Source organism: Pollachius pollachius (assembly GCF_949987615.1).
Source record: "Pollachius pollachius genome assembly, chromosome: 19".
Taxonomy (NCBI): Eukaryota; Metazoa; Chordata; class Actinopteri; order Gadiformes; family Gadidae; genus Pollachius; species Pollachius pollachius.
Window position 1 is genome coordinate 14,278,221 of NC_136952.1, and position 25,270 is coordinate 14,303,490.

Here is a 25,270-nt window from a genome sequence, read left to right on the forward strand (position 1 = left end):
AATGGGGTGTGTCTGGTTGTACCTACAAATGGATACCCCCCCCACACCGGCCACACACTAAATATATACTTGGATCGGACACTTTCCCATTGAGAGAGCGAGAAGGGCAAGGAAATGATATCTGTGTATGGAGTCAATATCCTGCTATCATCTCATGGGTGGGTATGCAATTAGGAAAGTCAAGATAGTGTGTCGTCAAGTTAGATTTCACGATGCTCGTGAAGCTACATGGATGAAATTAGATAAACTGAAAATAATTCCCCTCCAGTCATGGAGAGGCTGTATCTGGGAGAACCATACCACGGTGTGCTTCTCTACAGCTGTGTGTGTGTGTGTGGCTGTGTTTGTAATTATTGTAAATGCTGTGCTCCGGGAGTGTATTTATTGTGCTCGTTTTAAGTGCCCGCAGGCGCTTGTATTAAGTCCATTATTCCTCCTTTCGGGACGTGCTTATGTTAAGGGCCTGCTCTTCGTGTCGAGGAGGTTTGTGTTCGTCTTTGGCTATGAAATGTGTGTCGCTGTACAGCAACACAAATCATTTGTGTTGTCCCCACCCCGAGGGCTGAGCCCAGTCATTCTCTGTGGGCTCTGAGCGGAAGAACATCAGGCCGCGTCGTGTGTAATGAGGAGGCTCCTGTCTGAGGTTACCACGATGCGGCTCACCCTTTGTCTTCACTTCTCCTGCACACAAACGCACACAGAAGCACACACACACACACGCTTAACAAATTTCTCTCTGTCTTCCATCTCTCTCTCTCTATTTTCTACGTCCCTCTCACTTGGTCTCTGAGGATTGGGTTTCGGCTCAGCTGGATCTTCCTTCCTTATTTTCTTCTGTCATTGTTGCCTGCAGCAGAGAGAGAGAGAGAGAGAGAGAGAGAGAGAGATGAGAGAGAGAGAGAGAGAGAGAGAAGAGAGAGAGAGAGAGAGAGAGAGGAGAGAGAGAGAGAGAGAGAGAGAGAGAGAGAGAGAGAGAGAGAGAGAGAGAGAGAGAGAGAGAGAGAGAGAGAGAGAGAGAGAGAGATGAGAGAGAGCCTAACAACAACAAGCAAGGGAAGAGGGGCAAACTGACTGAAAAGCGCTTCATTGGGCCCGAGCTGACAATTTGATTTGACAAAAGGGCGGAAATGCATCGGCAGAAAAGATAAATGGTCGTATTTTGAAGACTTAAAGGAGCATTGACATGATGCAGTTTTCCTCGGCGTTTGATTCGGCATGTTCGTGTGTTAGTGTGCTCCCAGTCACTCGCATGTGTGTGTGTGTGTTTGCTTGTTGGTGCGAGCGTGCGTGTCCTTTCACTGAATGGATGCTGCATAATTGAAAAGCCCCTGTTCCTGCGCCCTATTCCTCTACCTGGGCTGAAAGGACAGTGGCAGGCGAGTCAGAATCCATTACAGCGCGCAGGGCCGTCCTCTCCCTGAAGCTCAGTGCTTCCAAAGCAGCCTCTTAATCAATTGCTCCTCCTAAAAGCCCTTAGCGCCGATCTCTGCTCTTGTGAGGCAGGTGTGTGCATTGAGTGGTCTCTTTAAATAACAGCATTTTCGTCACTGTAATGCAACTATACGCATTCACAGAAATTCTTAGCTCTTCTTTGGGTCTGGAAGCTCTCTCAGTGAACTTCCAAACATGGGAAACCACTTTGCTCCTGCTTTGCACTCCCTCCCTGCATAGTATCCCCTCCAATACGGCCTGGGAACACGGGACCAGGGTACATCTGTACCGGCCAATCACACGCTGGTTAACTCAAACAGACTGTGATAATTCGCTCCCCCTCTCTCCCATGCCCCGCGCCCCACACCAGGGCACCTAATTAACCTGCCCGTCACCATAGCGATGGGAGCGCCACGGTGTGTATGTTCATGTTTGCTTGTCTGTCTGTGTGTGTGTGTGTGTGTGTGTGTGTGTGTGTGTGTGTGTGTGTGTGTGTGTGTGTGTGTGTGTGTGTGTGTGTGTGTGTGTGTGTGTGTGTGTGTGTGTGTGTGTGTGTTTGTTTGTGGGAGGTTGTGGGGGTGTTTGACTGCATCCAGAAAATGAGGCTACTCTTGTATGGGTAGGAGGCCATCCCCCAAGCTCAATTACCCTCCGACACACACACACACACACACACACACACACACACACACACACACACACACACACACACACACACACACACACACACACACATATGTACACACTCAAAGCCATACAGTAGGTCTCCATCATATTTATTATGCACATCTCAGCCAACCGAAACACAAATCTCTCTCTCTTTGTCTTTCTCTCTCGCGCTCTCTCACAATCTCTCTCTCTCTCTCTCTCTCTCTCTCTCTCTCTCTCTCTCTCTCTCTCTCTCTCTCTCTCGTACTGCCACATCCATTCCTCACACTCTTATCACCATTTGTGGGGTGAGCCATGGGTCAATTACTTCACTCCCCCCCTTGGATATTGATTGAAGCAGCTGATGGTCGTGAAATGGGACATGATAAACCACTACTACCCCGGCAGATGGATAGAGGCTGGGCCAGGGGGAGGGGCTAGAGTGTGTCTGTGTGTGTGTGTCTGTGTGTGTGTGTGTGTGTGTGTATGTGTGTCTGGTGAAAGGGGCCTAGGGAGTTAGGAAGTCGAAAAACACAAACAGGACAGGGGGTTTCCATGACGACCAGGCGGAGGGGGAAAACCTTCCTGATATTTGTACCTTCCTGAACTGAGGTTCTCTTAAATAAGGTGAAATGAAGAAAATACGGGGAAGAAAGGGAGAAGAAGAAGAACGATCATACGGTTTATGTGAGTCTATTTGTGAGCCATCTTTGACAGAATGTCAGATTCAGATGCATTTTCATTGGGTGTGTGGGGTGGGGGGGGATGTCAACTTCCAAACCCTAAACGCATCTAGGAAACAGATGGCTCCACTCCTTAAACCAAAAAAAAAGAATCAGAGTTCAGACAAATTAATAGAGGAAGGGGAAGCCCACCGAGGACCCACATCTCGCCATCTGGAGTCGTTAACAACGCCAAAATGAGGGGGAGAACTGTTAAAGCTCATTGCTATTTCTGGCGTGGCTCTTCCCCTCGTACGCACACGCTGCCACAAGGGGAGGGATGGAAGAGGGAAGCCGAGAGGGAGAGGGAGAGAGACAACAGAGCTGACCTTGTTTCGCTCACTCTGAGCGTGGTGTCAGCCACAGTTCTCCCCCTCACCTGGATCCCCTGAAATGGACCGCTGCTAAAGTCCCATTAGCCCCTATCCCCCGCCAACCCCCGCTCCAGCAGCTGTCACACGCTTTCTAGAAATGAATGCATTCTGGGGGATGTGTGTGAGGATTGGGAGCCATGTCGCCATGTCAACTATGAAGTCATGTGACGTGAGCCTTGAGTGTCCGCTGACAGCCTGATGCCCAGACCGCCCTTCCTTCTCCTTTTCAAAGAAGGCGTCAGGATGTTTGACTCAATGAGACGTTTTCAGTTGGAAAAGTTTTTGCAGGTTGAGGAAGGTGTTGTACTATGTTTTTTAGAGGGGGATTTGAGGGGGAGAGAAGATTAGAAAATTCAAAAGAAGATTATATTTTATAATAATATAACTATATTATATAAAGTTACTAAAGACAGCATCTTTTGACCATGTTTTGAGCAAAATCGTCAATTCTAGATAGAGAAGTGTTTACCTGCACTAAACAAGTAGCAAACACTGGATTGATTAGTTTTGATTGTACAGTTGTGGTTCAAGGTCACTTAACTCCAGCCTGTTCATTAAACGTTGAGGCATTTTTAGCTCGGGACCCTGGCAAAGGCTGCCATCAACTTTGTAAGGTTGTACCAAGATCCTGTTTTCACGGCGTCAGGCGTTGATAAATGCATTTGCAGAATACTGCAAAAAGTTATATTATTGCTGCAGATAGAACCCTACGGAAAGTGAACAGGGAAACACATTTCCTGCTGTAAAGTGTTAATGTCTTCCAACAAAACCATCCATGTATTAAGCCTAACATCAATTGTGTCTTATTAAAGGCCTGGATTGAATTATAGTAATTTAAGTGTTTTAACCATTTGAGAGCGAATATTTAAAATATTAAACATTCTTGCACATCGCGACAACCTCCCTCTCCCTTGCATCGTGTTCTTGTGCAACATCTAGCTCCTTACCTACATCTCCTCCACCCCCTCTCTCCCCCCTCCTCCCCCCACAGTCGCTGATCTTCCTGGGCTGCGTGGCGGCGGCCGGCCTGGGCCTCAACCTGCTCTTCCTGGCCATCTACCTGAGCTGCCTGTGCTGCGCCCGCAGGGACGACGAGGACCCCGGCGACACCAAGAAGAAGGGCTCCTGCTGCGTCACGTGGTCCGCCGTCACCGCCGGCCTCATCAGCTGGTGAGGGAACACACACACACACACACACACACCTTATCACATACTCCACAAGACGAGTCGATTTTGGGCATTATATCTCATTGCAGTTTTAATCAGGATGACATCGACTGTATGTTATTTGTATTTATGTTTATATCTTTATTTTTTATTGAATGATGTGAATTGGTTGTGTTGACTACTGTTTGCCAACCGAATTGCCCCCCGGGGACAACAAAGACCATCCTATCCTATCCTATGTAACGCCAATGTGGTGTCAAAGTAAAATTAATGAGACTCTTTCTTTCCGTCGTTGAATGTAGTTCATATAAAATAGTTGGGCCTCTACTTCATCAAACAATCCCAAAATAGGTCCTCGGCCATGCCATGCAAAACGAGGCAACTGTAGGATGGATGTGTTATCCCAGGGTATTTTGACACCAGAAGAATAATACAGGTTCTTACTCACGTGCCATTCCCTTGTCTAGCGAGCAGGATAAATGTTTCTCCCCGGCGCTGTGCTGTTTATTTATTCTTCACTTCAACAGTTTTGGTTCTGTTGTCCTAACAAGGTAGTGGTGGTCTTTAGCTGGCATGCTGTTTTCATTGCACACATTTCAGTGCTGTTGTTATGACTGCAGTCAGTGTTAAGCTATCTGGGTCCTCACCGGAGAATGCTGTGCCGTCGGCACCTAGAGACGCCTCAGCCTCTCCAAGTTACCTTCATGGCTGGATGTATTTTTATTCCATATGTTGCTCAGCATATTGTTAGCCTCCATAGTGTAAATGCCTATACAAGGAATATTTCAAGGTTCATCTTGTATTTAGTGTCAAACATGCCTAAGTGAAATAGATGACATAGGCAGATGGAATGTAAAAAACACTCTGATTGGCTTACGATATTCAAAAATGTTTTAAGAAAACCGAAGCACATTCTTGCAAACGCATGTGACCTGGGCTGTGAAAATTGTAATTAATTGCGAGCAGACAGAAAGTAGGCCGTGTAGAATGGTAAGATCAGCAACACGATGAACGCTCAATAAATCTCTTTGCATCATGAAAGGTCACATAGAGAGTCAAAAATGGTCCACACCCAGTGACAAAAACCCTCTCTTATCGCCTGCAGATTCCCCAAAAGGTCAGTCCTAAGGTCTCGGCTGGGTCCCTTTCCTGGCGGGAAGAGACAAGCACACCTATTCTTAGACCACCCTTCTACTGTGGGTGCTTTGGGTTGCTTCCAAAGGTTGCTGCGGCTAAGCTTTCAGTAAGAACACGCCCTGGTTTACCTTTCGATATTAAGCTCGAGGGCAAAAGACTGGACGGTTCTAATGTGACTAAGCATCCAGCTTTTAGCACCTGCAAATCAGTGACATTTAAACTATATCAACTTCTAATCTAGTATTTCAGGTAGCATTTCAGCTACCTGTCTGTCTGACCCACTTTCGCAACAGAAAAGGAAGCACTATAAAATCAAAATAATTGGGCCAGACGTCCCTGAACGTTGGGGAGGATTCACCAGCGACTCATTGTGTTTCATATCCCTCTCCGCATGCCAACATTAAGGGGAACAATGATGTTACACTCATCTTTTGAGGACAGAACGCTGCACTGACAGGGAATACGTCAATACCATTGTATGTAGCGACCGAGGGGGTTTTGCCGAATCGTGCGGTTCTCTAGAAGTAGATAGTTAAACCGAATGAGGATGGGAGGCTTCCCCCGGTCCACATCATATGACAACAGGCCTACCGATTGAAAAGGTATAACTGAATTAGGCTGATGCTCCACAGCTACTATGTAAGCTGTTTTTGTGTGTTTTGCATATTGTATGGGAGGCAAAATAAAGAATGTCTGACGGAACGGGACTATGTGTAAACAACAGACAAAAGAGCTGCCTGTCGAGAGTAGCTGAGCGGTTTCTGAATAAGGGACGCGGCATCATTATATCTAGCTCACTGCTCACACTGCATGTTACTGACACTCACTCTGTGGAGTAAGATTCAGCTCTCCCTCGCTCACCCTCTTTCTCTGTCTGTCTCTCTGTCTCTCTCTTCATCTGTCTGTCTCTCTCTCTCTGTCTCTTTCTCTGTCTCTGTCTCTCTCTCTGTCTATCTGTCTCACTGGCACCCTCTCTGTCTCTCTCTCACTGTCTCACTCTGTCCCTTTCTCTGTTGCTGTCCTTCTCTGTCACTCTCCCTCTCCACGTATCTCTGACTCTTTCTGTCTGTCTGTCTGTCTGTCTGTCTGTCTGTCTGTCTGTCTGTCTGTCTGTCTGTCTGTCTGTCTGTCTGTGTCTCTCTCTCTGGAGTTTCCAACATGAGGCCTATGAAAGTGGTGAGGATACAGTGATGGTACGACCATGACCTTTTAAAAGGAAAAACATTTCCAACAATGATAATAATATGAACAAAGTCATAAGACTGTTTGAGTGTCCAATTGGTTCCAATTAATGGTACCTTTCTGCTGAGGGCTGGCTTGTGTACTAAGTTAAGTGAACAAGGCTGCTTGTCTTAACTGCATTAGGTTTAAATTATTTAAGTCTATTTGTGTCTCCCAAAATGGAGATCAAAGATTACCAGTGCTTCTCTTATTAAAAAAAGGTGAATCAAACAGTTTAAATTGACTATTATGTTTTAGGGAGATGCTTATCCAGGCGGAATGGCCTACTTGCATAACGCTGGCATGTGTTTAATGCTAAATAAAGGCACTATGGTGAATTTACAAAGAGTCACAGTTTGCCAGTTAGTTGGTGTGGTTGAGGAAAAGGGATTCCTACGAAAAGATATTAATTCAGGACATGTAAAGAATGCAGGTGCTGCATTTTTAATAGGCTGCTGAAATATGAATGAAATATGTGTTAAACATAAACTACCCTAGCACACTCAGCTGGCCTGCCACTTTCTCCTAGCATATGAAACATGAACAGTTACGCATTACCCAGGTGACTGCTCTCCCACAGTCTGCATTTCATTATTTTTATAACCTAATAACTGCATGGGAACACACTCACACACTCACACTCACACACTCTCACTCCTTTTCTCAAGATGAAGTCTTGAGAAAAGTCCAAGTCTACTACCGTAACAAATAGCAGTTAATTACAATTGTACATCAAGTCATTCTGTGCTGCTTCTTGCTAACATCTGCTTACATTAACTCGCTCTGTAAACACTCCAGAATCCAAAGTTCCCATCAACCCCCATCGGTTGAAATCTATTTACCATTCAGCAGATGCTTTTACCTAAAGGGACTACTGGAGACTCTCGATGCGTTCTGTTATTAAGGAGCAGGTCAGGTCAGCCTGCAGTACGCTGAACTCTGTGGACGTTATGCGCTGTGTCACAATAGATTGCTCCCCGTCTGTTTTGAGACCACAGCGAGCGCTCAATACAAATGCAATTACACAGGGCCTAGATCAACACCAGGCCTCGATTTGATCTGCCTACAACGCAGCCGCCGTGTGAGAGCCCAGAGTCGATGAGTTGTTGTCCTAAATGAATGACGTGAAGGACTGGGGGGAGTGGGGGCAGATCCCGATGGAAATCCCCTCTTAAACAGTTTGATTTCAGAGAGATGAATGCACCAGTGTGCTGTATTGCAAGGCATGGTATGTGGAGACACACGTTTAGCTACGATTCTCATAGAGGAACAAAGTATGCAGTTTAGCATACTGTATCCAACCGTGATGTTCCCCACTGTGCATCTATCTTTAAAACGACTTTAAAATCCACCCTAAAATCAACTTTAAAATCCATCTTGAAATCAACCTTACATCTCGAGCAAACTATCTGGAGATTTACATTAACTATTTTGGTATTCAGCAACACTTTGATCAAAAGCGACTTCATGTGATTAATGAGGGGGCGTGAAGCCATCAGCATCTTGCTGGAAGATGTCGACTTCTTATCTTTGATCGGTAGTCTCAGTCCTAACTGGAATGTGGTTATGTTCCGGTTGTTAAGGGCGATACCGGGGCTCATGTTAAACGGTCGTGGCTTAATGGCCGTCGCTAATGTGGTCCGTAGCCTAATGGCTTCCACCTGTGTCTTTGTGACCCATCGTTAGTCAAACTAATTACACAAAGGTTGTGTAATGTTTGTTGATTCTGGCATCATCTGTCCCCTTGTGAAATCATTAATGCGTCTATTTTTTTGGATTGTGTCAAACACCAATATTTCTCAAAAAGCAAAAGAGCATCAAGAGTGAACAAAGAGAAGAGAGAAGGCAAAGATAGTGTGGGAGGGAGCAGCTCAAATACAGACAAAAGGTTGATCCCACTACAGGAATACAAACACAATGCTAAACCTGCAAGTGATGATATGGTCATTATACACCCTCCGGGTCCCAAAATGTTGTCTTTATAATAGCAAACCATTGTTTTGGATGCACAGTGGCTTTTGGATGTTTGGTAATCTGCTTCAGCCAGAAATAGAAGCGTTTATAAAATATTCAAAAGAGTGAGGTGGTGGCTTTATGGGGGGGGGGATTAAATGTTTTCTCCTCTTCCTATCTCTCGAAAAGGTAAACACATCAGTACAGAAATTAGTTTCTTATTTTCTACTCCATCAATATTACTATGCTTAGAAAAATACATCGTTATATATGGTGTAAAATTATATCACATTGTATTCAGAAAATAATATGAGCAATATGTGGCCTATTTTGTTAAAAGAGAGGTTTTTCTTGAGATGTATCCGGAAGTTAATGATTCTGCAGAGGGTTGAAATGTTTCTGCCTCCCAGTTAATTCTCAACGTGACATTTGACACTTCGGCACACGCCTTGTCAAACCCATGGAGAAGAACATATTTATTTACTCCGGCTCCTTCGCCTCCGTTTTCCTTTTTTTCCTCAGTTTGGTTTACTAATTAGATCAGAATTGTTACTATTTTCCCTCAACGTGTCCGTGTATTTCTCTTCTGTAGTGCCAGTCTTAGCCCCGGGCTGTGGGAGGGGGGGGGGCGGGAACGTGACCCAGATGAATCCCGGAGACAGCAGCTCCCAGGGCGTGCTGGTGTTAACCAGTCTAACAATCTATACAAAACAACACATCTGAGAGAAAAGAATTGGGTTCATCATTATGTAGTAAGCGAGTAAATGAGCCCAAATAACCAAAGGGCTGAAGGCAAAATATGCCCTTTTAAACTCTGAAATGCATGTTTTTTTGTTTATCTTTTTTTTATGCATCGTCGGCTGTAAACGAATGGGTTTATTTGTCTCTCGCTATCTGTCTGTTTGACCCGCCCTGTCTCTGTTGCTTTGTCACAGCGGTATCTCTATCACAACCTTGCCATTCTTGTCAACCTCTCTCCATTTTCTCAGCTAATTTCCTCCTATTCCCCTCAATTGTGTCATTCTGCCATCCTCATCCTCTTTTTAATAGCACCCTATCTTCTGGAATCGTTCAAATGGTTTCCTGAAAGGTGTTCCTGTTAATGGAATCCCTTCTTGATTAAAATAGCTGCTTTTCATCTGCTCCTGTCGTAAGATGGTCTGCGGAGGCGTAGCTCAGCACTACAAGCAGCTCATGTTCATCTCACATTCAGACAATCAGACAAGATTTCATCAAATCTTGCCGAACGCTTTCCCTTTCTTACACATAAAACCTGTTTTTGACCAGTCATGTTGCTGAAGGTAGGGATCTGTAATGTAATTGGCAAAGACAAATCGACCTGCCATAGTAAACTCTCGAAAAAGTTGACTATGTAAAAAAGTATCTACCCAGTGTTGAAGACCCAGTCTTCAACACTGGGTAGGATGGTCACTGTAGAAATACAGTTATCACTATCCACTTCTGAAAGCCTCATCCACTTACACAAATGAGTTTTCTTCAGTAGAATACATACTTCACGTAATAGGAAACAAGGCCCAACTCCACTCCTTGTGGTCCTGCTATCCGGCCTGCGTTCTGTGCCGTCTCCCCCCAGAAGTTCTGCTTCAACCTGGTAGGACTGCTGGAGTGGAGATGACCCAAACGTTGGCTTCTTCTTAGGAAGCAGCTCAGCGAAGCAGGGCAGGCCAGGCCTCCTTTGCTAATTGATATAATCCCCATGCTTGATTAGCACCGACCCAGCACACTTAACCCCATCCCACAAGGGTTCCTGAGGGTACGATCGGGGCCATGTCCTCTGTTACCATAGGTCTAGAACGTCATGTTAGACCAGAAAAGAGAACACATTTCTATGGTAACTGAGCTGTGTCAATTTACACTATGTCCACCCACACACACACATACGAGAACCTGCAAATACCGCACTCAGAGAACATGAGATACGTGTTGCATAATACTAGCAGATAAGTTTAGATTCAATCGATTTCTTTCACACGTAAGGGGAAGTGAGTAAGTTACACATTTTAGTTTGAAGTTTAAAGATAATGCAATGGTGTGAAGAGGACGGTTGACCTCTGGAGAATGCTGTGTGATACCCACATCTAACACACACCACACAGATTAGTATCTTAAGTTGTCTCTTTTCACACTTATGGTATGGTTTGTTTTTGTATGATGGAAATGTATGATGAACTAGTGTTTTGCCTACAATTCATTTGATTTGTTGAATCAATTGATCACACCGTTCTATAGAAATACTAACCAGCGTGCTATTTTTCGGCCCATAAAACCTCGTCTGTGAAGGGACTATTCCAGGCCATAAAAGAGCAAAAACTCCCTTGAGCGACTTTGCAACTTGACATTCAGGGAATCCGATTTGAATAACAAAAACAGATTTCAGTGTTTGACTAGTCTATTAGCCAGTAGTTTATAGTTATCGCCACGCAGCTGTTACCAAAGTTAATGTCATTTTAATGGGTGGCAGCTGCCATCCCTAGTCATACAGTTGATGTCTGTGATTAAGATGTTATGTGGGCTACATGCTGTAGGGTTTCATTTGCATTTTAAAGGCTTTACCATTTGCATATATACCGTATTGCAGTAATGAGAACTAAAAATAAACAACACATCTAAAGCAGGCAAAATAAGGACACAATCTATGAAATAGTATGGATACAATTAATAGTGTAAGGAGAAGTATAACGCAACCTTATCCTTATCTTATGTAGTGTGAAACATACTGAATGGTCCTCCACTTTTATACACACAGACACACGCATGCACACACACATGCACACACACACGCACACACACACACACACACACACACACACACACACACACACACACACACACACACACACACACACACACACACACACACACACACAAACACACACACCCTGCCCCCACCACCACAAGCAGGGCCCTCCTGGGAGATTTTTGAATGAATCCGTGTCATTCACTCGACTGTGCTCTTCAAGGAGCCCCCCGCCCCCCCAGGGAAACACACATCTTTCCCTGCCCCACAACACCACCTCCACCACCAGCACCACCACCACCCGGTGCTGTTAGTGGTGGTTGGTCCCCTGGTGGCCATTTTCTCATCTTATATTCCTCTTATCCCGATGGCCACTGATGCGTTTCCTCCTCTCAGGGACTGTTAGGTCATTGCACTCCATTTAGCTGTCCCCATTTTGTTCCTAGTTTGTATGTATTCGCCCGTTCAGAAAAGTCAACATGGATGGACATTGGAAGAGGTGCTGGTGGGAGGTGATGGGAGGTGGTTGAGGGACGATTGTGGCGAAACGCTTGTGAAAAGGAACGTGATTAAATATTCAGGAGATCAGGGCTACTGTTGGTCCAACGACGCTATATCTCAACGTTGTAAAATAAATATTAATATAGGTATACAATCTAAGACTGAAGTTTGAAACTAATTTACTTTAGACACTTAAATGTACTTTTATTTTCATGGCAGGCTTTTTTTTCCCGATCAAACAGAATAAGTTTATTAGAGAGGAGACGATGAAGCTTGTGTTAGCAGTTTGTCCCTGAGCCCCACTGCCCTGAACCTCGCTACCAAACGTTAACTAGTTCGCTCCTGCTCCCTTACAGCATGGCGGTAGGTGTGGGTTTCTATGGCAACAGCGAGACTAACGACGGAGTGTACCAGCTGACCTACTCCATGTACAACGCCAACCACACCCTGGGAGGGGTTGATAGTCTGGTGAGTGGTCACACACACACACACACACACACACACACACACACGCGCGCACTCACACACACGCACTCACACACATCCACTTTATGTTTTAAATTAGTCTTGATTACGGTTGTGGTAAGGAAATGTAAAAGTCTGGTTGCTAATTGACTCCTTGGCCTCCAGACACACACACACGCACACACGCACGACCACATGACAGCCCACCGGCCCACCCAAAAGGGAGGGTCCCGGGCAGAGTAGCAGCCCTGCGGTTGGTCTTCTTCCTGCCTACTGAGGCCAAGTACTCGTTAGTGGTGTGTGGAGGAAGGAGAGCGCTGCCGGAGCCAAGGCAGAGTGCGTCCACCTGTCAGGGCGCGGGTTCTGTTCCCTCCGAACCAGCAGCCACACGCGAAGGCTTCGACAGCAGGCTCGCTCGCAACGCGTTTAAAAATGCATCAGAACACGGGATAGAGCTAGGCAGCTGAATGCATAGTACGAGGTATCAGTATATCAGTGTTACCGTGAGGTACACTCAATTAATTCACAGCATGGTCTTCATCCAGGATCACCTGTCAGTCTGACGGGTGCAATCAAAACTATTAAAAAGTTAATGAAAGTGCAGACAAACCCGAGGGAGCGATTATGGCCCCGCAGGCAGAAAAAGGCTCTTCCATAATATTATTACGTTGTTTACCCGTGTGGCAACGAACACCCGTTTATTGACGTCTGCAAACGAGGCCAGCATTCGAAACTACTTATACATCTATTCATGACCTTGAGGACATCCTTGTCCGAATGTGCTGACTGCATGTGCATGTCAGCAGAACCTTCTATCAATAATGCAGTAACACAAAATACAGGCACATGTTCTTTCTAAACTGATTTAAGTGGTAGCAAAAGTCACAGCCTTGACCAGGCACTTATGATTCTGTTTTTCTAATTTTATGCAAAGAATTGTGAAGCTAGAAGCCCTTGACTGCTACTCAACATTTATTGGTCATAATAGTCTTTCATTCCTGAGTCGTTGAGTCTTAAAAGCAATAAAAAGCAAGCACTCATTTAAATGATTATATTTTTAGCTGCCTGGGAGATTTGGGTTTTATTGAGAGGAATTAAGAGGAAGAAAGAGAAATGCATAAAAACAAATATTTGGTGCTTGCAGCCCATGCTAAGAGGTTATTTATGTCTGTGTGTCTGTGTGTGTGTGTGTGTGTGTGTGTGTGTGTGTGTGTGTGTGTGCGGTGAGAATCTTGATATAAGCCTGTATCTGGTTCATGTTCTTAAAGATCCAGATGATAAGAACCCCAAGCCTCCACTGTCTGAGTGTCCCACGGTCACAACGACTCTCCTTTCACTCCTTCCCAAATGGTCTCTCTTTCTCCCTCCTTGAACCCGAGTCTTTGATGTGAGACCCCTTTTGCTGTCCTCACGGCCGGCCTCCCTAGTTCCCAGTGGGGCGTTACATGGCTTATTCAGAAACTCACCACAGTACATTGCTAAAGACGTAGCACACAGGCGAAACAGCAGGCCTTGTTCCAGCAGCACCATCGCTCTGCAGTGAGCCTTTCATAGCCTTCCCATCATGCAGAGTCACACACTTTTCCCCGAGCAGCGGTCAGATGAGTGCTTTTTTAGAGTACAAGCCATTGCAAATTCCAAACGGACCAAAAAATGTGTTGTCACCGTTCTTCAGCACACCAAGTTAGAAAGTTTACGGGCCTTTTTTTTTTTCTTTTTGACTCTGCCAAAACAGGGGGCCTTTACAAAAACCTCTACAGATGATGGGAGTGTAGTGCCTGACCCTGGATGACTTCAACCAGAAGGGATTACGTTTCCTTTCTGGGTTAAGGGGGATCTGTATTGTTGGCTCTGCGCTACTGAAGAGTGATGGTTCAATGATCCCCTCAAATGTAAAGCTGGCGCACGGGGGATAGCCGACGGCTTACACCATGTACAACACAGCCCATTTACACTACGCACTGCACCTTTTACTGCTGAACACGAGAGCGCTAAATCTGTGCTATGTGTTTTGAGAATTTTTTATGATCCACCAAATATGGAGGAGTTGTATTTTGGAGTAGTGGGGGTGGTGTTCATTTGGGGACCATTTCACGGCACACATTTCCCAGTTGTGATAGTATTTTCCCTCAAGGAAAGGAAGATCATCCGACGCTGTGTGCGTGTACGTGTGTGCGTGTGCGCGTGTGAAGGCCTGTCTGCGCGGGACTGTGCATGTGTCAAAGCCCACTGATTATAGACTGTTAAGGAGGGCTACTTGCCGAGTGGAATAAAGAGACCAGTGTACCACACAGCGTTCCCAGACGCCACCCCCCCACATAATGAACCATGAGCCCACGAGACAAAGCCCAGGATGGAGGCCAACGGAGACCCGGCCGGCCCGACTGATTGGCAGGTTGAGCAGTGAGATTGGTATTGAAGCCTGAGTGCCAACAATGGCATGCCCTTGGCCTCACTGAATGTCTTTTAGGGAGGGAGGGAGGGAGGGAGAGAGAGAGAGAGAGAGAGAGAGAGAGAGAGAGAGGACACATTATTGATGAAGGCTTTCCCCTGAACTTCTGTTCAATAATTCGTTCTAGTCTAAATCGTATGCTTTCGAAGTGAATGCATTTATCCACTCTCACACTGATTCACACACAAACACACACACAACCGCATAGATTTACACACACACACACACACAACCGCTTGGATTCAGTCACGCACAGACACACATACACATGCACACAAAGTGTATTTTGGAACACTTTGAAAGTCACTCTTGCATGGTAGAACCGGAACATTGTAAAGGGGGCGCCATTCGGGGACATTGGCTTCACACAGCCCACGTGGAACCTGGACAAGAGAGGTGTTAAGAGAGAGTGAGAGAGAGTGGAAATCCACTTTTAATTGAACTATTTCAGCTGAGACGATGTGATTCACTTGATATTTGTCAACCAAATAATAATTCCTTTGTTCCGAGTGGACGGTGACAGTGGGAGGCCTTTGGCAGCCAGCCGTCGGACAATGCCTCGTGTCGCTGTGTGGTTCTGGCCGGAAGAAGAGAGCAAGCATTCTGCTCTGTGTTCTAATATGGCCAGTGATGTAATAGTTATTAGTTAGGAGTCCTAATCCAGGTGGAGGCAGTTACGAAATGTGTGTACAATCAAAATAATACATCCGTCAAGTTTGACACACTTTGATGAGGATGAGGTTAAAATATTGGCCTTAATACAATATTGTTGTTTATTCCCTTTTTTCCTTTCTTTCATAGAACAATGTCATGAAAAAGCTACCTGATAAAACATAACCTCCACATATAACCCTCAACCTATGCAGGAACATCAATAGTTGTGGTCCGTAATTTGTTGGTTATCCTGATGATACAACCTACAACAAAAACACACTTCCTAAAGCTTCTTTACATGTCTTTAAGGCCTATACTTACAATTTGAAATCATTAAAACAGAAGTGTAATCCCTTATCCTGTACACCCCCCGGATGACCTCATTCACCCCTTCTCTTCGCCCCAGTCAGTAATCTGCTGATGGTGTAAAGGTGTAATGGTGTAAAGGCTCCAGACACTTGATTGGAGATGGAGCGCTTTGCTCCGCGGGGGGCGGGCACCCTTGTCCTCGCTCACAGGTATGATTCAGCTGAGATGAACCCTGTGCCCTCCCTGATTCACTTCCTGGTGCTCACAGTGCTGTCCGTGCAACCAATTAACGTTGAGCAGAAAGTGCTGACTCTGCTTAACACTTCACTGAATCTCATTCCAAATCCCGCCTGGACCGACCCTGGAGCCGCTCTCACACATGTTGGACTCTCCAGGGACACCGCTTGTCTAATCTCATCTGCTCTCACATGATTAATGAAGAGCTTACTCTATCCCTCATTGGATTTGTTTATCTTTTTTAAGAACTTTTAAAAACGATACAGATACAACATTTGACAAACACTTTTATTACTTTGAACCTATAGCCAATATTAGGGTCATATCTTCATTCAAAATGTTTTTAGATTAGTTGATTCATTGAATTTCTGACGCATCCAGTCTTTTCTTCAAGGCTTCGCACCCTATCTTTTCATATGAACGATATATTTCTTCAATGCTACATTGTGTTGTTAGAGTGAGTCATTAGTTCATTAAGTTTGTACACCTACTCGTCTTGTTATTTGTTCCCTATTTATCTTGGTTCTCGTCTCCTAGCCATCAAATTGCTTATTAAATCATATTAATCTGCTCCAGAGCACTATCTGCCATGCCCTCAAAAATAAGAGACTGTGCTGTTCAGACAATGGGGATTCAGAGTGGGGACTCGTATCTCCCCATACTCGGGATTAGACCGAGATCATGGCACGATAAGCAGGATCATCTGTCTCTCAAAGCGCTCCAAGGTAAGATTAGCATGGAGCAGGAAGAAAGAGGCCCCCCCATCTCTCCCTCTCCGCCCCAACACACAGTTCTCCCCAGGGATATCATCTCCCCAAGTGTCGGAGGAGTTGGAGATGAAGCTGTGTCGATGGAAGGGTTAGATAGCTGAGCACCGCAGGCAAGAGCTAACCCAAGTATTATCTTGTGTGTGACTCTTACCCGGGCCTTGCCACCACTGCACAGCATGAATGGATCTTTTCAAGTCCTTGAGTTTCATAGGCAGGCCTCGGACCAGGCTACTTGACAAAAATACTTGGATTTTATATATTTCTTTTTTGGAAGCAGGTGTAATGAACTAACGGATGTGGTGGATATTTCAGTTGTTATTCAGAAATTATATTTAATAGATTCATGCAGGGAATGAAGTTTATTCAGAAGTGCCTACTCTTTTTTAATCCTTTATTTAAAGACAAACAAGCACAGTTGTCATTAAATAGCTTGGATTGTAGTTAATTCTTCTCTCTCCTCCAAAGTATTACTCTGTCTTATTCTCTGTCTCTTCTCCCCTCTCTCTTTATTCCTGACATCCTCTCTTGCCATCGGCAGTCTATCACGAGCCGCGCAGTGAATGCAAACCAGAAAATTAGTTCCCCCCCAAGTCTATTCCCCTCTCAGCTTTCTCCGAGTTCTCTCCCTCGACAAAGGCTGCGACAATATGGCCCTTCTCTCTGGTGAATGCACCTACCCAGGGCTGAATGCCGGCATTAAGCGCCCTTTAATTACCAACCATTAATAATCAAATAGCAGCGTCTCTCGGCTCAGTAGAGCCCTGATGCAAGGGTCTTGTTATTGGTCTTGTTTTGGTGCAAAGCCAAGTTCTGACTCTCGACACCTCAAACGACGAATGGAGTGAACTTCTTCCTTAAACTTCTTCCTCTGGATCCTTTATTTAGTTATAATCTAAAAAACCAACAGCCACTTAGACTGTCAGGCAAAGGGAGAGAAAGAGGTCATCTGAGGACAAGGATTTCCCCAGCCTTTCTAGGTAGTCCCATGACTTGCGATTCGTCACCACAGCCGTTAATTGCCGTGCAGTTTCACAGGAAGTCACTTGAGTGCCCACCTCCTGCCAACCAAGTATTGATGTGGAAGGAGGTGGAAGTTTAAATTAATTGCCTTGCTGAATGGATCCCAATCCCCTCAGCACCAGGAGCTCAGGCTTTGCCACCGCCTCCGCGACAAAGTTTCCTCTCCCTGAGGAACTTCTCCCGGCCCTCTCCGTCGTTCCTGACCCCTCGTACCAGCATCAGCACCACCTCTGCTTTGCAATAAACCCCCTCTCTCTTTCCACCCTGACCCGTACCACCTCCAGGTGTCCAGCACCATGGGCAGCATGCAGCGGGGGCTGCAGCAGCACCTGGGCCGGCTGGACGAGATCTTCGCCACGCGCGGCGACTACGTTCAGACGCTGCAGTTCATGCAGCAGATGGCGGACAGCGTGATCAAACAGCTGCTGGGCCTGCCGGACTGGATGGAGGCGGAGGTGGACCTGGCCTCGGTGGCGGACAAGACTGCCGACATAGAGTACTACAGGTGAGGCGTTGCTATGACAACTATAGAGTACTACATGTGAGGCATTACTATGACAACTATAGAGTACTACAGGTGAGATGTAACGATGACAACTAAAGATTACTACAGGTGAGTTTACTAATAACAATTAACTTAAGACGAGTGCTACAGGTGAGACGATCATTACTTATGACAACAATTAGGAAGATCACTACAGGTAAGATGTTACCAACGTGTCTGCAGAGCACAACAAGGTCTTGCATATGAATAATTGCATTAAGTGTATTATAGGTGAGTGAGACCTTGATAATGATCTATCTCAGGTCAGGGTTATTATTTATGCATGACCAAAATATTGGACTGTGGAGTTTACACAGCCAGATCAATACAGTGTAAACAAGTCAACAAACGACTACTAACCCCTAAGTTATTCAGAGCATCCAGAGGTCCAAAGTTGACCCGGTCAGCACCCTGGAACTAATAAATATTTCATGTTTACGTGGAACTATCCCGCATGTTATGACCTGAATACATCATGTGTTATTAGTCGTAATACGGATGAGAGCATGCATCACCCTGTTATGTTCTAAACCCCTGCGGAGAAGAAGAATCGAGAGCATCTAATGCAATCCTATGCAATCACGAAGGCAACCGGGGCAGGCCTAGCCTGGTGGTTAGGGCTGATGGCCTCTCAGAACACAGGCTCTGGGTTTGAGCCCCGATGTCCGCAGTCTCCCTGGATGGATATGCTTAACTCCTACCTGATCATTAATGACATCCAAAAAAACATACTTACACATACTGGTCCATGCATTCATGTTGATGAAGGCTGAGAAGTACACTCAACCATTGTAGCTGATTAATGGATGCCATGGCACCCATGGAAGAACTGAAAATACCCAAATGCCCAACTACCAAATATATCAACAAAATCATGTCTTTGAGCAAATAGAGAGCTTTAAAAAATAGAAAGAGACAATATGTAAGGGATAATGTATAGAACACCGGTCACTATCGGGAAAATATGCCCCGACAGGGCGAACAGGACACCGACGCACAGCGGATGAGTCTTGCTTCGACCTGAAGGGGCTTATTTTCGTTAATGAGCGGCGACGTTCTATACATTATCCCGCTTATTACACGGCTACTTGCCAAAATGAAAAAATAACTTCACATGGTGTGTCTTTTTACAATTTATTTGTTGGCAGCATTCGATCTGTTGATCAACAGAGAAATAGTCCCCCAAAGACGTTGACGTCGCCTAGCAACCGGAGTGCTACCAAAGACGTCATTAGAGCCAAGGTTTTCCTTGACAGCGGTCGATTATACTTAGCTCAGGTGAATTATCAAATATAATTCACCGCAGGAAGTTGTGAAGGGCCCATGCAAGTGAACGGAGCGTTCCACAGCATTGAGAAGACCCGCGTAATAAGAATAAATAATGTCTCTGGGCCTGGCCCTAAGTGTCCCCGTGACGGAGTACACCAGATGGTGATGTAGAAACTGGGCCGTTTGGTGTTTTATGGTTGCGGGGCTGGCATTGATTTGAATCCAACAGCCTAGCGTGTATCCATTGATCTGTAATGGGACTCGCCTTACTGATCAATAAGCTGAGCTTTACACCAATGGAGGCTAATAGCACCAGACACTCAATGGGACACTCAATAGACTCTGGTTGTTAATGCGCAATGGGGGGGGGGGGGGGGGTCTAGCTGGCTGGCGTTTCTGCTCACATAGCACCAGTGTGGTCAGGAGAGAGAGTCTGTGGGCTTATGCATGTTCATACATGTGTACACTACAATACAGGGCTTGTAAGTGAAGCCTGTGTTTTTTTTAACAATGAAGAAGAAGAATTATAGGTACAGATTATAGGTACAGAGGAAATTTTATAGGTTAGTAGTGGATCCGAGGGAAGGGAAAACAGAGTAGAGAGAGGGGAGTGATGGAGGACTAAGAGAAGAGAAGGGATGGGGAAATGGGGGAAAGATGCGCAAAGGAACTAAATGTGAAGAGGGGAACATATATGAATACACAGCAATCTCATTGTGGTTTGGGAGGGAAGTAAGTATCGCCCCAGAACGGCCATGGTGGGATGGATAATGGGGGTTTACAGGAGAGCGATGTGTGAGAGGTAAGAGAATCAATCAGATGGATGGCCTAAAGATGTGGCGGATTAGTAATATAAAACACAGGTGCATTCATTATTAACCATCTAGATACCAGAGTTGACTTTGAATGATCAATTGCACTCTATATAGCACACACACATAGACACACTAACACACACAGACACACAATTTATTACCCGCCATTTGCGGAATGAAGGCAATGTTTTAAGGTAATGGACTGCTTTTAGTCAATAACACTTTTCTTAGTGTAACTACTCAAAACATTGCTGTCATAACCGCCTTAAATGTCATGCAGAGTGGACTTGGCCTTTCTTTGGAGAAACACTTCGACAAGTTCAAAACAATGATGATTTATATTGAACATTAAAAAAGTATTGTTGATATATATAAATATATATATGAATTATTCTACTGGTCGGTTTGATTAAGCGTGATTCTCTCTGTCTGTGTCTCGCTCTGTCTAACTCTATATGTCTTTGTCTATCTCTTGCTCTCTATGTCTCTATGTATACCGGTATGTGTCTCTGACTCTGTGTGTGTGTGTGTCTTTCTCTCTCTGTCTCTGTCTCTCTCTCTCTCTCTCTCTCTCTCTCTGTCTCTCTCTTTCTCTCTCTCTCTCTCTCTGTCTCTCTGTCTCTCTCTCTCTCTCTGTCTCTCTCTGTCTCTCTCTCTCTCTCTCTCTCTCTCTCTCTCTCTCTGTCTCTCTCTCTCTGTCTCTGTCTCCGTCTCTCTCTCTGTCTCTGTCTCTCTCTGTCTCTGTCTCTCTCTCTGTCTCTCTCGCTCCCTCTCTCCCTGTGTCCTGTAGGTGGTTGACCTACCTGCTGGTCCTGATCCTCAACCTGGTGATCTGTCTGCTGTCCTGTCTGGGACTGGCCAAGCAGTCCCGCTGGCTCCTTACTACGTGAGTAACCCCCACCATCATCACACCCCGCTATCATCACACCCTGCCATCACCACACACCGCCATCATCACACCCCACCATCATCACAGCCCTACATCACCCCCCAAACCGATCCACGCCTTGGTCTTTCATTTCACCTTTGAAATTATCGAGAACTGGATAAGGGTTTTGCAAAATTAATAAGTTAGTTATTGGGTAGATATCGTATAATTGTTTCATCATGCATTCATCCGTCATTGCAAATCTGGATTTTCTTTTTTTGCTGTTGAAATCCTTTCACAATCAGCAAGTTCTAAAACCACGACAGTCCCACTCCCGTCTCTGTGAGTAATTGACACGGGGCAGGATTCAAACGAATGAGGAAACGCCACAGGAATGGCCAAATAAGGTCATAGGGTGACAGCTCATTCCATGTTGCTGGCTCCATTGGGGGGATGGTGGGGGGGAGGGGGGGGGGCTGCCTTCACTACGGCTAATCTACAAACTGGATTAAGTGAGCCTAGTGTGGAGGGAGCGGAGTTGTCATGTGACCCGCCCGGCAGAACAACTTCCGACGCCCACAGCACAAGTCGCCAGAGCTTAATTCCTGACCTGCTCTCAGGGACATTATATAACCGCAGAATGAATGGCGCGCACACACACATACACACATACAAATACACATGCACACACAAGTACACACAGGCACACACACAGATACACACATACATACATACATACATACATGCATACATGCATACATACATACATACATACACATACACATATACATGCACATACACATGTACGTGCACTGAATTATTCATTGATCATGGCAGGGTGTGTATTCCTTCTCTGTTTTCGTTTCTCGGTTAATATAAATTGCGCAGCAAAGTGGGACAGCTTGTGGAGGAATAAATTGTGAGCGAAAAAACATTATTTTACAGACAATGGTTGTCTTATCTGTAGTGCCGATGGAGAGGTTGGGGATGGTTTTCTTTTGGTTTGATTTGTTTGGTTTCATTTAACCGCACGCACACACACACACACGCACACATGCACGCGCGTGCACGCACTCGCACGCAAACACACTGACAAACTCACGTACACAAACACACACACACACATTTCTAGTCCTAACTGTACTTCTCCACTGGGATTTGATTGAGTAATCTTCCTTCCCCCCTGCGGTGAGGGGGTTCTTGGCGGAGCATGGGGGGGGGGGGGGGGGGGGGAGGGGGTGAATCCACCCGAGACCCCCGTTCACACGGGTGAGCGTCTCTTTGTCTCTCTGCATCCATCATCTGGGAGAGGCAGCCAGGCCAGCCCTGTTCTGCTAACCAGGCTCGCTCCCTCCCTCTCACACACACACACACACACACACACACACACACACACACACACACACACACACACACACACACACACACACACACACACACACACACACACACGCACACACGCACACAGTTGCACCCGTACACACACACACACACACACACAGTCACACTCGTACACACACGGACATACACACACACACACACACACACACACACACACACACACATTCACAGTCACACTCATTCACACACACACATTCACAGTCACACTCATTCACACACACACACACGAGAGGGAAGTCAGCTTGTCTGCCGCTCAAGTGGAAGGAATGAGAGGGAATTGAATTCTGGAGGGATGTGGGGGTCTGTGTGTGTAGGGGAGGGGGGGGGGGGCCTGGGGCTTTGGAAGCTCAAACTCATGCACTTGTTCATGTGTGTGTGTGTGTGTGTGTGTGCGTGCATGTGAGACTTCATCTCTGGACATGGTTCGGAAATTAATAGTCTTTTAACATTCAACTATTAAGTTAGACAAAAATAATGGTTAGATAGGAGACAGACAGACACACAGGCCTTTTCCTTTTATTATCCTTTGCAATTTCAACGGTGACGCATTAGTTTATAATAAAGGTTAATCTCAATTCAACTAACAGCCGAATTGCGTCATCGCAAGACAAAGTCGCAAATGCTTATTCGTCTGGAACCTCTTACTTCATTTACCATTTCCAACGGGGCTTTATTGAAGTCGCAGACTAAAATGCCTCAATAACCAATCAGAGCACGGAAACATGTGACAACAGCAGCCATCTTGTTTTTTTTAGAAAATGCCTCAACAGCCCTCCCATAGGTTCTGTCATCGTATCAGACCCGCCCCATAAGAGATAAACGGCTGTGGCAGTCCCTCTGAGTGGGAAGGGGGACCGGACACATATGCCAGAGCAAATAAAACATGGGCTCCCAGGTGGTGGTTCCCTGGTTCCCTGGCCAGTGTTGTGTTGTTCTTGCTGCTTTGCAGTCCTAGGAATAGACTTTCCCCCGGTTGCTCGCTAACCTGTGCACCTGCACCCTTAGCACTCCCTGGAAAAATGGAATAACAGGATTTGAGCGCTCCGTGGGGATGTGACCTGCTGACCCACAGGGAGGATTACACGGCACACTTTGTTCCAGCTGGGCCAAAACAACAACAACACCGGTCCGATAGGTGCAGAACAACACCGGTCCAATAGGTGTACAACTACACTGGTCCAGCAGACGCATAACAACACTGGTCCAATTGGCAAACAACAACACTGGTCTAATAGAAACACAACTACACTGGTCAATACAGCAGATACAACACTGTGAAACACAAGGCAGACTTCCTTGTTTTTCCTAACAACAGGTCTTCGGACCGAGCCATAGACACCTTGACACAAACACTCATTCACACACACACACACACACACCGAACGCACACGGTGGGGAACAACAAAAGATTAAATGGTGTAGCCCTTTCTGGGATATTCTTATTCTGCACCGTGCAGAAGACTTAACCACCTTTTAGCTGGGCTTCACTTTAATAGGCAGCACACGTAGGACGTTTGAGAGCGGCTGTGTCAGTGCCAGCCCGTGGCCTCAGCAGCTGTCGCCCTCTTTAATATTTCAATATTAAATCACGCCAACGATGACCAACAACTCTTTAAAGCTTCACACTTAGCGTCAACGCCGTCCCCCGACTGCTGTATGCTCTCACACAGATGGCTTCAAATTAACGAGTGGGAGAGAGACAGAAGGACAGGGTGTGAGAGAGAGAGAGAGAGAGTGAGTGATAAGCGGAAAGGCAAGGGAGTTAGGGAGACGCTGAGGGAGTGATGGAGGAACACTCGGGGAGAGAGACAGATAAAAGATGGCGGGCTGCATCTGTGATGTTGGAAGCTCATTAACTCCTCCGGAGGCAGCGATGAATCGGAGCATCCACCCAGGCCCACACATTCTTTTGACGAATGAGCGAGCGGATAACACGACACACAGACAGATAAATCGCTTTATTTTTAAACTCTACTTTGTCCTAATCACCAGCTTCCCTCAGATAAGGGGGCGGGTTGTGACGATTTGAGGGGGTGATGGGGGCTGGCAACGCTGGTTTATATCACCAGAATCACATTGTGATTTACCGGAGTTTGTTTCACCAGGCTAAAGCCGTCTGGGATTTGATCATTGTCAACGCACACAAATGCAAATGCACAAACACACACGCACACAAATACAAACGCAGACCCAAACGCACACAGTTACACACACACAAACGCACACACAAACATCTTTCTTGTTCTCCACCTCTTCTTCTCATTCCTCTGTTCCTCTTTTATCGCTGTCTGTCGGTCGTCCAAGAGTGAATTGAACAGCCTCTGCAACACTGCAGAGAACCTCGCTTTCATTTTCATGTTGTCAATTTGTTTCTGAAACAAAGGGATTTGCAGTCCAGAGGAAAGCGTTTAGGGTCGGGGGGGAAGTTCCTGTCTCTGGCAGGCCCCCCAGCCCACTGCTCTCCATTTCTCCCTCGCTTCCTCTATCACATTTCCTTTCACTGTCTGTCTAAATGCCTTTTTTAAATTCTCTCTCTCTCTCTCTCTCTGTCTCT

At 45.8% G+C, this 25,270-nt stretch overlaps 1 protein-coding gene across 1 annotated transcript in view; it reads left to right on the forward strand.

The window, feature by feature from the left end:
- Positions 1-25,270, forward strand: part of ttyh2 (tweety family member 2) — a 42,244-nt gene that overhangs the window by 6,569 nt on the left and 10,405 nt on the right. The window contains exons 2-5 of the mRNA XM_079756378.1: positions 4,167-4,345; positions 12,269-12,380; positions 18,104-18,324; positions 21,238-21,333. Coding sequence (XP_079612504.1) covers positions 4,167-4,345; positions 12,269-12,380; positions 18,104-18,324; positions 21,238-21,333 — 608 coding nt within the window. The remainder of the gene's footprint in view (positions 1-4,166; positions 4,346-12,268; positions 12,381-18,103; positions 18,325-21,237; positions 21,334-25,270) is intronic.